The sequence below is a fragment of the Grampus griseus genome (genome assembly GCF_964374135.1).
Source record: "Grampus griseus genome assembly, chromosome: 14".
NCBI classification, from domain to species: Eukaryota; Metazoa; Chordata; class Mammalia; order Artiodactyla; family Delphinidae; genus Grampus; species Grampus griseus.
The window spans coordinates 35,292,297-35,306,221 of NC_139008.1; the positions used below are offsets into that span (position 1 = coordinate 35,292,297).

The 13,925-nt window shown below is 50.3% G+C and overlaps 1 protein-coding gene across 1 annotated transcript; it reads left to right on the plus strand.

Moving 5' to 3' along the window:
• The first annotated feature begins 840 nt into the window (after nucleotides 1-840).
• On the plus strand, nucleotides 841-12,459 carry SEPTIN12 (septin 12). Its single transcript, XM_082671044.1, has 11 exons — nucleotides 841-883; nucleotides 1,548-1,634; nucleotides 2,287-2,453; nucleotides 4,883-5,008; nucleotides 5,087-5,168; nucleotides 6,771-6,908; nucleotides 7,045-7,162; nucleotides 7,259-7,354; nucleotides 11,290-11,386; nucleotides 12,024-12,075; nucleotides 12,159-12,459. Exons 3-11 carry the CDS (start codon nucleotides 2,291-2,293, stop codon nucleotides 12,376-12,378), a joined length of 1,092 nt encoding a protein of 363 aa, XP_082527170.1. The 5' UTR covers nucleotides 841-883; nucleotides 1,548-1,634; nucleotides 2,287-2,290; the 3' UTR covers nucleotides 12,379-12,459.
• Nucleotides 12,460-13,925: the final 1,466 nt, after the last annotated feature.

The following is a 13,925-nucleotide window of genomic DNA, read 5'->3' on the forward strand; positions in this document are numbered from 1 at the left end:
CACCCAACCTGTGGGTACGATTCCCTCCAGTCTTGATTCTTTGGATACATTGGGTTCACCTGCCATCCACACTCTGCTCACTTTACCCTTGGCTTTCCCCAGTCCACATGGCCAAGAGCGCCTTGAATGGTCCTGCTTTCTGCAGACCTGATCCTCCAGTCCGCAGTCCCTGTGGGCATCTTCCCCCCAGGTTTCCAGATCCTACATCACTCACACGTGACACCTCTCCTGGAGAAAGTGTTTTCTGGGCATAGAGGCTTATTTCCTTAGGAGACATTCCCAGAGACGGAATCTCCTCTTGTGCAAGGTGGGTCTCCGTGTCAGCAGCGCTGTTTGGTCATCCGCACAGAACGTTCTCATCTGCGTTGATGAGGAGGCCAGCCTTGCCATGTCCCTCAAGAGCTGTGGCGTAGCTTGAGAGAGTTCTCCAGCAGGAATGGCACACGTTCAGGGCAGTCTCTGCCCAGGGTCCTGCCCAGCCCCACTCCTGGCCTCCAAGCCTGGAAAGTGAAGTTTAAGCCTCTGTCTTCAGATGTGTAGAAAGTGGGGGAGCAGAAGGGCATGGGCAGGGAGGGACAGAGGCTGCTGGGGCTCAGGACAGTTGAGCTGAGCAGATCGGGCAGAGTTGCTGAGTCCTGGTGGGCAGAGTGGGGGCGGCAAACCACCACCTGCTTTTGTAAATAGTCTGATACGCAGCCACTCCCATCCATCTACTTTTGGTTGCTTTCCCAGTGCAACGGCAGAACCGAAGAGTAGTTGCAACAGAGATCTTATGATTAGCAAAACTTAAAATCTATACTATCTGGCCTTTTACAGAAAACATTTGCCAACATCTGAAACAGAGGATTGCTTAGGGCTTGCAAACTCAGGTGCCAGGAAACAGGTGAGAACGAAATAACTGAGATGAACTTGGTATAGGAAACATCTTATTAGGGAGACATTAGGGAGGGGTGAGGGCTATGGCAAACTGGAGAGCACGTAGCCCATCTAAAGGGGGCAGCTAGGGAGTTCCCGGGTGGTCCAGTGGTTAGGACTTGGCGCTTTCACTGCCAGGGCCCGGGGTTCAATCCCTGGTCAGCAAACTAAGATCCTGCAAGCTGTGTGACGTGGCCAAAAAATAAATTTAAGAAAAAGAAAAGAGGGCAGCTTGTGTCAGCTGTAGGCTGGACCCAGAGTTGCCAAGGCTTATAATCTCTGAGATACACCAGAAATCTAGAGGTTTGTGTGAACAAGAAAAGAGGCTGCAGAGGGTGAGCATGTGGACACAGATCCCAGCCCTGCCACTTCCTCACTGTGTGACCTTGAACCACTTTCACTCACTGGACTCTGATCTGTAAACTGAGGGGTAGTAGCTGCACTTACTTCACAGGACTCTGATGATTATTAACAAGTTAACATCCTAGGGCTCCTAAAACAGTCTTCTGCACGACAAAACTCTGGCTATATTGGCAGTTTAAAACACTACGATGCCAACAATGGACAGACCGAAGAAAACACATGGATGTTGTACTTTCTGGCCATGGGTCACAGGTTTGCTTCCCCAACAGAGTGGTTAAGGGGCATGAACTTGGAAGCAGAGGGACTGGCTGCTGCCCAGAGCTGCCGCTTAACCAGCTAAGTGACCTTGGGCAAAGGTGCTTCCCCGGGGCGGGGGCAGGGGGTTCCTGTCTATAGATCTAGGGCGGGGTCATTGTGAGGGTTATAGGGCAGTGACCCGAAAGGGCCTGGTGGAGTAGCTTACCTGTCCCTGTTCTCAGCCCCCTGTTGCAGAGGAGCCCCCAGGTAGGGTCACAAGAAGGGGGTGGAGCTCAGGTTCTTCAGTTAACTGTCACCCTCTCCCCTCCCCCTCAGCACATAACCAGGGTCTGCCAGGACAGGGCAGCCCCCCAAGGCTCCCACAGGGATCCAAGGCCACCAGGTGCCACATGAGGCTGCTTCTCTCCCTCTCTGTCCCCCATGGGTCCAGCCCCTGAGTTTTGCCAGGCCGGCCACACTCTACTGCGGGAGAGTCTGAGTGGGGAGAGACAGATCCCTGGGGCTGGTGCATATCAGAAAGCGGATTCAGTCTCCCCTGAGAGGCAGCTCCCCCAGGCACCCCTCGACAAACCCCGTGGGCAGTGGGGACTTGGGGGATGCATAGGTGAGGGGGCATGAAATATGGGAGTGCCTGGGAGCAGATCTCAAGAGTCAGGGTTCAGAAATGAGAACTCGGGTGGTCCCCCTCTGGAGCCCCAGCGACTCCCTTCTCCCCACCCCACCCGGATGACAGGCATCGTTGTTCCTCAGCCCCATGGACCCCCTGAGGCAGTCCCCCTCCCGCAGCTCGTCACGGGCCTCCAGCCCGAGGACCCTACCCAGCGAGATGCTTGGTTACGTGGGCATCGAGGCCGTGCTGGACCAACTGAAGATCAAGGCCATGAAGATGGGGTTTGAGTTCAACATCATGGTCGTTGGTGAGTGAGGGGCCTCGGGCTCACAGGAGGACAGACCAATGGACGCCACCCTGTGGGCCTGGACCTATCGCCTCTCGGAGCCTCAGCCTCCCCATCTGTAAAGTGGGCCTGATAGTCGTACCTCACAAGAGTGTTGTAGGTGGAAATCTGGGAAACACTGAATTGTGAAAAGACAAAAATCACCGTGAAGCCCCAACCAAACGCAAACAAAGCAATAAAAAGGGAGGCCATGTGTGGCAGGAAGTAGGGAACACCAGACTCATCCTGGTCCCAGGCCTTAGCAACCCCCAGTGTGTGACCTGGGACAGGGCCTTTGACCCCTCGCTGCCTCAGTTTCCTCATCTGGCTTAGCACAGTGCCTGGCATCTAGGAAGTTCCCCGTGGGTCAGTTTTATCTGGAATTGCATTTTTATATATGCAAAATTAATGTTGTAGGTCAAAAACTACACTTCTCACAAAATAAACTGGATATAATGGAACATAAAATGTCAGAATGTGTAGCACCAACTAAGGGCATTATTCTAAGGTGGGGGTACCCAACAGAAATGTCATAGAAGGGGACTTCCCTGGCAGTCCAGTGGTTAAGACTCTGCACTTCCACTTCTAGAGGCCCGAGTTCAATCCCTGGTCAGGGAACTAGGATCCCACATGCCACGTAGCGTGGCCAAAAAAAAAAAGAAAAGAAATGTCATAGGAGCCACATACATAATTTTAAATTCCCTAGTAGCTTCCTTTAGAAAAGTAAAGAGAAACAGGACAACTTACTTTTAATCGTCTTTTTTACTTAAACCAATACATTCCAAAAATACTATCATCTCGACATGTAATCCATATAAAACATTATTCATGAGATCATTTACGTTGTTTTTGTCATAGCAAGTCTGCAAAATATGGTTTATTCTTTTACACCAACAGCACATCTCAGTTCAGATTGGTGTATGGCCATACTGCCAGTGGCAATAGCCAGGTGTGGCTCCCATATTGTATAGCAGAGCCCAAAGGACAATTTCAGTTCTTTTTTAATTTTTTAAAATTTATTTATTTTTGGCCACATTGGGTCCTCATTGCTGCGTGTGGGCTTTCTCTTTGGTTGCGGTGAGCAGGGACTACTCTTCACTGAGGTGCGCAGGCTACTCATTGCGGTGGCTTCTCTTTGTTGTGGAGCATGGGCTCTAGGCACATGGGCTTCAGTTGTTGTGGCTCGCGGGCTCTAGAGCGCAGGCTCAGTAGTTGTGGCGCACTGGCTTAGTTGCTCTGCGGCAGGTGGGATCTTCCCAAACCAGGGCTCGAAACCGTGTTGCCTGCATTGGCAGGCGGATTCTTAACCACTGCACCACCAGGGAAGTCCCAGTTTCAGTTTTAGACCCAAAAGTGTGTCCTGCCCTGTGATGTAAGATGTTTACTACTGCAGGGCGTGGTCGGCGGAGTTTGAGAAGCCTGCACAGCAGGGAGAATGGACCATCTACAAGCTCAGGCAGCATAGGGGAATCTCACTAAAAGAAGCCAGACATGAAAGAGCACGTGCTGTGTGATTCCCCAAGTAGAGGGCGGGCAGCGCTGCTCCCTACCGATGATGTCAGAAGAGTGGCTGTCCCTGGAGCTGTGTTAACAGTTACTGCGAGGAGGCAGGAGTGGTCTTGGGCGGAGCTGTGTGTTCTGTCTCTTTATCTGGTGCTGCATACATGGGTGGTTTAATTTGTAAAAATGCATTGACCTGCTCATCAACAGATGAATGGATAAACACAGTGTGGTCTATCCATCTGATGGAATATTATTTAGCCATGAAAAAGTATGAAGTTCTAGCACATGCAACAGTGTGGCTGACCCTTGAAAGCATTATGCTGAGTGGGAGCAGCCAGATACAAAAGGACAGTTATTGCAAGATTCCATTTATATGAAATGTCCAGGGAATTCCCCAGAGGTCCAGTAGTTAGGACTTGGCACTTTCACTGCCTAGGGCCCGGGTTCCATCCCTGGCTGGGGAGCTAAGATCCCATAAGCCAAGTGCCGCTGCCAAAAAGAAAAAGGAAATGTCCAGAATAGGCAAATCCATAGATAGAAAGCAGATTAGTGGTTGCCAGGGGTTGGGGGGAGGGGGAATGGGGACTGAGTGCCTAATGGATATAGGGTTTCTTGCTGGGGTGATGAAAATGTTTTGGAGCTAGATAGGGGTAGTGGTTGCACAACACTGCATGTACCCAATGCCACTGAATTGTACACTTTCAATGGTTAATGTTAATTTTTTATTATATGAATTTTGCCTCAGTAAAAAATGGGGGAAGGCATTGAACTGGAGACTTACGATAATACGTGCTTTTCTGTATTTGTTATACTTAGAAAACAGTTTACTTTCCAAAACCATTTATTTAAGAATTTCAGAAACATGCCTAACGCATCCACAGTTGTTGCTGCCGTGTGATTACTCACAGGACAGAGCGGGCTGGGCAAGTCCACCATGGTGAACACACTCTTCAAGTCCAAGATGTGGAAGTCCACCATGCCGGGCCTGGGGGTGCCCACACCCCAGACGCTGCAGCTGCAGTCTGTGACCCACGGTGAGTGAGCACCCCCTCACCCCACCCCCACCCCACCCACCCAGGCCCACTCCCAGCCCCTCTGCTCTCCCCCTACAGTCATCGAGGAGAGCGGCGTGAAGCTTAAGCTGACAGTGACTGACACACCCGGCTTCGGGGACCAGATCAACAACGACAAGTGGTAGGTCCTGGCGGGGAGGTGGGAAGGGCAGAGCCCTGGCTGCCCCTGCCCCTGCCCCTCCGGTCTCTGGGAAACATCCAGGCCTGGAGCCACCTGGCTGTGGCATCTTTGAGGCTCAGTTTATTCGTCTGTACAGTGGGTGTGTGCAACTCTCCCCCCAAGATCAAAGGAGTCAAGTATGTAAAGGTCTTAGCTTGCTGCCTGGAAGCACTCGATAGAGGCTATGGTATGGCAGGGGGATAGAAGCCCACACTCCAGAGTCAGGACCCCTGGGTTTGACCACTTCCCAGCTGTATAACCTGGGCCTGGCCACGCAAGCTCTCTGAGCCTCCTCTTCCTTCTTCGTAACTTGGGGGTGACGACATCCCCTTTGCAGAGTTGTTCTAGGCTCTCAAGGAGATGAAACACAAACACACACACACACACACACACACAATCGGGACTGGCTGCACAACTTGTGGGGGCCTTTATTCAAAAATTACTAAGGGGCTTCCCTGGTGGCGCAGTGGTTGAGAGTCCGCCTGCCGATGCAGGGAACACGGGTTCGCGCCCCGGTCCGGGAAGATCCCACATGCCGCGGAGCGGCTAGGCCCGTGAGCCATGGCCGCTGAGCCTGCGCGTCCGGAGCCTGTGCTCCGCAATGGGAGAGGCCACAACAGTGAGAGGTCCGCGTACCGCAAAAAAAAAAAAAAAAATTACTGAGAATTGTAAGACCACACCCGCAGAGCATTCAGCCCTGCGTGGGCCCTTCTTGGTTCAGAGCCCTGGGTGCCGGCTCCATCCACACTCCCATGAAGCCAGCCCTGCACACAGCACCTCACCGAGCACTTAGTATGTGCAAGCTCTGTTCTACACACAGGGATACAGCAATGAACAGAACTGATGAACATCTTTGTCTGCATGAAATGTATATTGTCATGGGTGTGGGGAGGCAAACAGTGAACAAAATTAATCAGTTTTGTGGAGGGTGAACCTGAACTCTTTATCATCGACACAGGACACTTTCTGGGAGTGAAAGGGGGATGGAGCTGTAGTTGGTGGGGGAGTGCAGTTTTAAGCAGAGTGATCAAGGCAGAGGGCGGCAGGTGCAAAAGCCTTGAAGTGGGGGTGGGGTGGGAGGGGAGGCAGAGCTCAGCAGTGGGATGGGGTAGGGACTTGTAGGGCAACATAAGGTCTTTGGCTTTTCTTTGACCACTGGAGGCTGAGCAGAAAAAGGATCTTTTTGGCCGCTGTGTTGACAATAGCCCTGTGGGGGGAAGGGACCCTGGCAACAATTGGGAGAGAGTCCCTGGTGGTTTGAACCAGGCTGCGGCAATTTCTCTCCTTTAATGCTCACTCCTCCCCTACAAAGTAGGTGCTCTCTTACTGTCCCCATTTTACGGAAGAGGAAGCTGAGGAAGAGGAAGCAGGGGTCTCTCTGAAGATGCAGGGGTGTCGGGGGTTGGTACTTGGGTGATCAAGGGCCTCAGGTTGTGTGCGACTGAAATTCCTGTGTCCCAGGCAAACGGGGCAATTGGTCATCCTAAGGGGAGAGCACTCAGAGGACCTAGGTTGAGGGGGGCTCCTGGCGAGGTTCTGAGGCTGAGCCATCTCCCACCCCAGCTGGGACCCCATCCTGGGCTACATCAATGAGCAGTACGAGCACTACCTGCAGGAGGAGATCCTCATTACCCGGCAGCGACACATCCCCGACACCCGAGTGCACTGCTGCGTGTACTTCGTGCCACCCACCGGGCACTGGTGAGGTGGCTGAGCCAGTGGGCAGAGGGCCACCTGCGTGGGGAGCAGAAGAAGAGGAGGAGGAACCCCCGGGGTGGGCTGCGGGCTGGCACCCACTCATCGTATGCTCACGGCCATCGCTGCCCCGCCTGAGCAGGCTGCGGCCCCTGGACATTGAGTTCCTGCGGCGGCTCTGCCGGACTGTGAACGTGGTGCCTGTGATCGCCCGGGCCGACAGCCTGACCATTGAGGAGCGAGAGGCCTTCAGGCACAGGGTAATCTGGGCACCTGGGACAAGTCTGGGGTCAGTGGGGGTGTGGAGTGGGGGAGAATGCACAGGTGGGCTGAGGTCATCTGTGTGTGGCCCCCAGATCCAGGAAAACCTGAAGACTCACGGCATAGAGGTGTATCCACAGCAGTGCTTCGATGAGGACATCAATGACAAGATCCTCAATAGCAAGATCCGGGTAGGAGGCCATGGGAGGTGGGGAGGCTGGTGGGACCAAGGCTGGGTGATGTGCTTCCCACTCATCCTTTCCATCTGAAGATTCGTCTCTCTCTGCAACTTGGGGAAAGTTCATATATTTCTAGCAGGTATGAATCTCCACTCATCCACAAACTCAAGGTGAGCAAGAAATAGGTCATATCAACAACCCCCAGAATGGGAGAAAATGTTTGCAAATGATATATCTGATAAGGGACTTGTATCCTGAATATATAAAGAACTCTTACAAATCAACAATAAAAGACAAGTACCCCAAGTTAAAAATGGGCAAAGGATTTGAATAGACATTTCCCCAAAGAATTTATACCAATGGCCACTAAGCATATGAAAAATTGTTCAACATCATCAGTCATGAGGGAAATGCAAATCAAAACCACAATAAGATACCACCTCACACCCACTAGGGTAGTTAGTATCAAAATGACACACAATGACAAGTGTTAGTAAGGATGTGGAGAAATTGGAACTTTCACACACTTCTTGTGGAAGTATCAAATGGTGTAGCAATTTTGGAAAACAGTCTGGCAATTCTTCAAGGTTGAACAGTAAGTTACTATATGACCCAACAATTCCACTCCCCAAAGAAATGAAAACCTATGTTGACATAAAAACTCATACACAAATGTTCATAGTAGAATTATTTGTAATAGCCAAAAAGTGGAAACATTCCAAATGTCCATTAACTTGTGAATGGATAAACAAATGTGGTCTATCCATACAAGGGAATATTACTTAGCCATAAAAGGAATAAAGTTCTGATAGATCCTACCCTAACCCTAACCCAATGTGGATAAACCTTGAAAATGTGATGCTAAGTGAAAGGAGCCAGACACAAAAGGCCAAATATTATATGATTCCATTACATGAAATGTCCAGAATAGGCAAATCTATGGAGATAGAAAATAGACTTGTGGTTGCCAGGGGCCGGGAGGTTTAGGGGAAAATGGGGAGTGACTGCTAAAGGGTACGGGCTTTCATTTTGGGATGATGAAAGTGCTCTGGAGTTAGATTTTGGTGATGGTTGCACAACTTGTGAGAATACTGGAAACTACTGAACTGTACCTCTAAAAGGGCAAATTTTGTGGTATGTAAATTATACTCAGTAAAGTTGAAGAAAGAGAGAGAGAGGAAGGAAGGAAGGGAGGGAGGGAGGGAGGGAGGAAGGGAGAAAGAAAAAAAGAAAGAAAGGGGGGGGAGAAAGAAAGGAAATAGCTCACATCTTCATTTTCTCTGAATCAACTGAATTTCACCTCCAAGCCCCCATCTTCCTGTCCTTGTGGTACATTCAATGTCAGTCTGTCTGGATCCTGCAAAGCACCTGGGTGAGGCCTGGGATTCTTCATCCATAGACACCTGGCCTCCACTCCCTCCCCCAGGGACCCTGCTAACCTACACAGCACTTTAGCTTGAATTAGAAGAAGGCAGTAGGGGCTTCCCTGGTGGCACAGTGGTTGAGAGTCCCCCTGCTGATGCAGGGGACACGGGTTTGTGCCCCGGTCCGGGAAGATCCCACATGCCGTGAAGCGGCTGGGCCCGTGAGCCATGGCTGCTAAGCCTGCGCGTCCGGAGCCTGTGCTCTGCAATGGGAGAGGCCACAACAGTGAGAGGCCCGCGTACCGCAAAAAAAAAAAAAAAAAGAAAAAGAGAAAGGTAGTAGCTTCCTTCACAGAAGGGAGCCTGCATGGGATTTCAGCCCTACACAGCCTCATGGTAAGTTACCTTTGTGCAGTGCACAAACTGCACATCTGTACATGGAAGCCCTGCTTCTTGTCTGGCATCCAGTTTCTCCACACATTCCCTCTTTCCGCTCCCCATTGGAGCAATGAACAGTATTTCCTGTGAAAGGTTCAAAGAGCCTTGACCTTCTGCTTTCTGTCCTGAGGCCAGCAAAGACAGCAGCCTGCTCACAGCTGGAACAGTGCTGGGGGAAATAAAGGAGAATGTATTCAAATTAACCTCTCAATAAATCATCCAGATATATAACATCTATTGAGGGTCAAATATGGGCTGATGCATAATAAGTGTGCAAGAGACAGTTATTATTAGCATCAATTTATTCCCCATCACAATCTAATTCTTAGAAAAACAAACCTACATGCAGCACTTGCCTGTTTAATCTCCACTTCCTGCCACGAATAAGTAAACAACCAGAATTTACAACAGGGCTCAGCAAACTTTTTTTGTGAAGGGCCAGACTATGGTAAGTATTTTAGACTTTGTTGCAATTACTCAACTCTGCTGTAGTAGAATGAAAGCAACATAGACAAGAGTAAATGAATGGCAGGGGCGGTATGCCAACGAACTTGCCTGGTTTGGCCCAGGAACCATAGGTTGCCAGCCCCTGGTTTACAAAATTCTCTCTTTCTTTTTTTTTTCTTTTTAATTTTTTGGCCACGCCCCACGGCCTGTGGGATCTTCCCCGACCAGGGATCGAACCCATGTCCCCTGTAGTGGAAGGGCGGAGTCTTAACCACTGGACAGCCAGGGAAGTCCTCTCTCTCTCTTTAAATTTCTTTTATTGAAGTACAGTTGATTTACAATGTTGTGTTAGTTTCTGGTATACAGCAAAGTGATTCAGTTTTATATATATAATGTATATGTATATATATATTTATATATACATGTTTATAAATATATATATGTATTCCTTTTCATATTCTTTTCCATTATGGTTTATTACAGGATTTTGAATACAGCTCCCTGTGCTATACAGTAGGACCTTGTTTTTTATCCAATCTCTATATAGTAGTTTGTATCTGCTAATCCCAAACTCCCAGTCCATCCCTCCCCCACCCCACCCCCTTGGCAACCACAAATCTGTTCTGTGTCTGTGAATCTGTTTCTGTTTTGTAGATAGGTTCATTTGTATCATATTTTAGATTCCCACATATAAGTGATATCATATAGTATTTGTCTTTCATTTTTTAATAACTTTATTTATTTTTGGCTGCTTTGGGTCTCCATTGCTGTGTGCGGGCTTTCTCTACTTGCCGCGAGCGGGGGCTACTCTTGGTTGCGGTGCACGTGCTTCTCATTGCGGTGGCTTCTCTTGTTGGGGAGCACGGGCTCTAGGCACACAGGCTCAGTAGTTGTGGCTCACGGGCTAAGAGCACAGGCTCAGTAGTTGTGGCGCACAGGCTTAGTTGCTCTGTGGCATGTGGGTTCTTCCTGGACCAGGGCTTGAACCCATGTCCTCTGCATTGGCAGGCGGATTCTTAACCACTGCGCCACCAGGGAAGTCCCTGTCTTTCTCTTTCTGATTTACTTCAACTAGTATGATAATCTCTAGGTCCATCCATGTTGCTGCAAGAGGCATTATTTCATTCTTTTTTATGGCTGTGTAATATTCCATTGTGTGTATGTGTGTGTGTGTATATATATATATATATATATATATGCCATATCTTCTTTATCCATTCAGCTGTCAATGGACATTTAGGTTATTTCCATGTCTTGGCTATTGTAAATAGTGCTGCTATGAACTAAGAAGTGCATTATCTTTTCAAATTATAGTACAAAATTATCTCTTAACCCTCATGTTAATGGTTGAAGGTGGTAAGAAATTGGGCATGAGCAGTATTATATCACTAATGCAGCTCTGAGTAACACTTGGTTTCCAAGACTTGTTCTGCTAACCCCTTCATTATGCTAAGCCCAAGATTATCCTTCCCAAACATTCACAGAGCCCTGCATCAGTATTGTCATGACTCCCATTTTACAGATGAGGAAACTGAGGCACACTGATTAGACTTTGTGTCTTCTGACTTCAGATATCTGTGCTCCTTCTATCACTTTCTCTCCCCACAAAGGACAGCATCCTGCAGGTTCCTATATCTGTGTCTTCTCTCTCCACTTCCCGGGTGGGGCCAACCCTCCGATCTTGTCCCTTCCCTGCAGGAACGGATCCCCTTCGCTGTGGTCGGGGCTGACCAAGAGCACATTGTGAATGGGAGGTGTGTCCTGGGCCGGAAGACGAAGTGGGGCGTCATTGAAGGTCAGTGCAGGGGCCCTGGCGAGGGCTCAGGGGAGAACATGTTGAAAAGCCCTGTTGCCTTTGGCATCCTTACACCCACCACAGAGCCCAGCACAGGAAACAGAGAGACCTGGGATCAAGTTCCTTTGTGCAGCTCAGAAGCCCCGGGCAAGTTCCCCGACACCCTGGGCCTCAGTTTCCTCACAGTCAAATGGGTATCATTGTAACATCAACCTCATAGGGTGGTTGGAGGGGGCAGAGCCTCTGCTTTGCGTGATACCTGGCACCCAGGAGGCACCCTATTCATTCACTAGAATTGATTGTGGGCCTACTATGTACCACAGAGCTGACCAGACAAGGACAGGTGGGAAAAGCACAGTGAAGGAAATGTGGGATGGGAGGGGGTACCTGAGGGAGCAGAGGAAGGCCCTGCTGATTCAACAGCTGTTTATAGGAGCCACCTGTACCAGGGGCTGGGACACAGCCGTGAATGAATGAATGAACTAACAAACGGGAGGTGGGCTAACACAGGGAGACGTGGGGAAGGGCTGGCAGTGGCAGGGGGTGTGCAGCATACAGCAGGTGCTTACTCAGTGCTGGCCGAGGGCGGGGCGTGGAACAGAGCCTGCACTCAGGGGTTTGGTGCCGTATCTTGTAGTGGAGAACATGGCTCACTGTGAGTTCCCCCTCCTGAGAGACCTGCTCATCCGGTGAGTATGTGGGGAGCCCGAGGGGCTGCGGGGACCCTGGAGGATGCCCTGGAAGTCCTGCTGACCTACCACCTATCTCCCAGCTCCCACCTCCAAGACCTGAAGGACATCACACACAATGTCCACTATGAGAACTACCGCATCTTCAGACTGAATGAAAGCCACGTGCTGCCCCGAGGGCCCGGCTGGGTGAACCTGGCCCCAGCCCCGGCCTCTGTCCCTGCCCCCGCTGGCCCCCAGGCCAACCCCGGCCCCTCAAAGGTCAGCGGGTGGGCCAAGGACAACTCAGATGAGGAATGCTGAGCACCGGCACATCCCGGGCCCGCGGGGCTCCCCAAGTCCTGGGCAGCCCCCTGACACACACCTGTGTACTAGAGCATGTATTAAAGGGTGGACATTGCTTTTTATGAAAAGCTGTGCTTTGAAAACAAAAGGTGTTTTGTAAATGACTTCTTTGAGCTATCCTCAAATAAAAGTATTGTTCTTTCTAAAATAGTGTGAGACTCTCAGGTCCTCAGGAGTCTTGAAGACCTGGGAGGGCCTGCCTTGGACGACCAGCCCCTTCTGCCCCAGAACCAGAGTCAAGTTCCAAATCATGCTCTGCTGTCCGTATCAGGCTCTGACGTCTGTCCCAAAGCCTCCCTCCTGCACGGGGCGTCGTAAACACTTAAAATCTCATCTTTGCCATCTTCCCCAAACCCTGTGCCCCTCACTCCTGCCTTCCCTTTTGCCCCACCCTGGCAGACCAGAATGGTGAGAAAACAATTCCAACTTTGGAGTCTGGCGAAGCTGATATGAAAATCCCCGCCCTGCCATTGACCTTGTGCGATGTGACCTTGGGCGAGTCACTTACTCTTGTGGGCCTCAGTGTCCTCATCTGTAAAACTGGGCTGATACTATCGGTCCCACAGTGTTGTTGTGTGGACAAAACGGAGTGATTCATGGAATGTGCCTGCCACCCCTGGAGAAACAGCACTCAGAGATGACAGGAACAGCAGAGACCATGGGTACAGGGCAGAGGCTGTGCCCACAGGGTGTGAGCACTTCCCAGGACTCTCTGGAACCCTCGAAAGGAAATGGACTTCATGGAAGCCCACACAGTCCACCCAAGCTCCCCTAGGGCGCAGGCAGGCAGTGAGCATTCAGTAAGTGACCATGGGGAGCAGCAGTGGTATCCCAGCTGCTGGCCTGCACGCTCCTGGTCACTGGGGCAATCTTTTTCTCGGGGGGTGGGTATTGGTCCTGCTCTCTGCTGATGACTTTACCTCCAGTTTTGGAAGCTCTTTTCATGCCCACAGTGATGCTGCAGCCCATGCTTGGCACAGACTCAGTTGTGTACCCAGTAACGGCCGTGCACAGATTTCTTCTGCATTTCCTGACCTGGGTCAGCTGGGTGAGGGTGAAGGCCTCAGCTGACACGTCTTGGGATTCCCCAGGCCCAGCAAGCACGGATTACAACTCCAGCTCTGCCGCTTTTTAACTGCAGGACTTTAGACAAGTCACCTGACATCCCAGAATCCACTTCCTCCTTTGGAAAACAGAGACAGCATCACCAACCTCCTACTTCAGGGTGTGTGAAGACAAGCCTGTTCACAGATGCCCAGGTCCCATAAGGAGCCATTTTACTGATTGTTTTGTTCCGTTTTGTAGGCACGGCGAGGGGCGGTGGTTTCTTTTATGTGGTGCACTAATCAGGTTCATGTCATAATGATACAGTCATCGTATTAACAATAGTGGGCATTTTTTTAAATGGGGAATCACAAAATGAATTCCCATGTACCTGGTATAATAAAATATTCCCCCTATTTCACGGACGAGAATGTTCATAGCAGCTTAATTTATGATAGCCT

Coding starts and splice junctions, on each gene's coding strand:
- SEPTIN12 (XM_082671044.1), top strand. CDS start 2,291: ATGGACCCCCTGAGGCAGTCCCCCTCCCGCAGCTCGTCACGGGCCTCC. Junction 7,163..7,258: donor GAGAGGCCTTCAGGCACAGG/GTAATCTGGGCA, acceptor TGTGGCCCCCAG/ATCCAGGAAAACCTGAAGAC. Junction 12,076..12,158: donor CTGAGAGACCTGCTCATCCG/GTGAGTATGTGG, acceptor CCTATCTCCCAG/CTCCCACCTCCAAGACCTGA.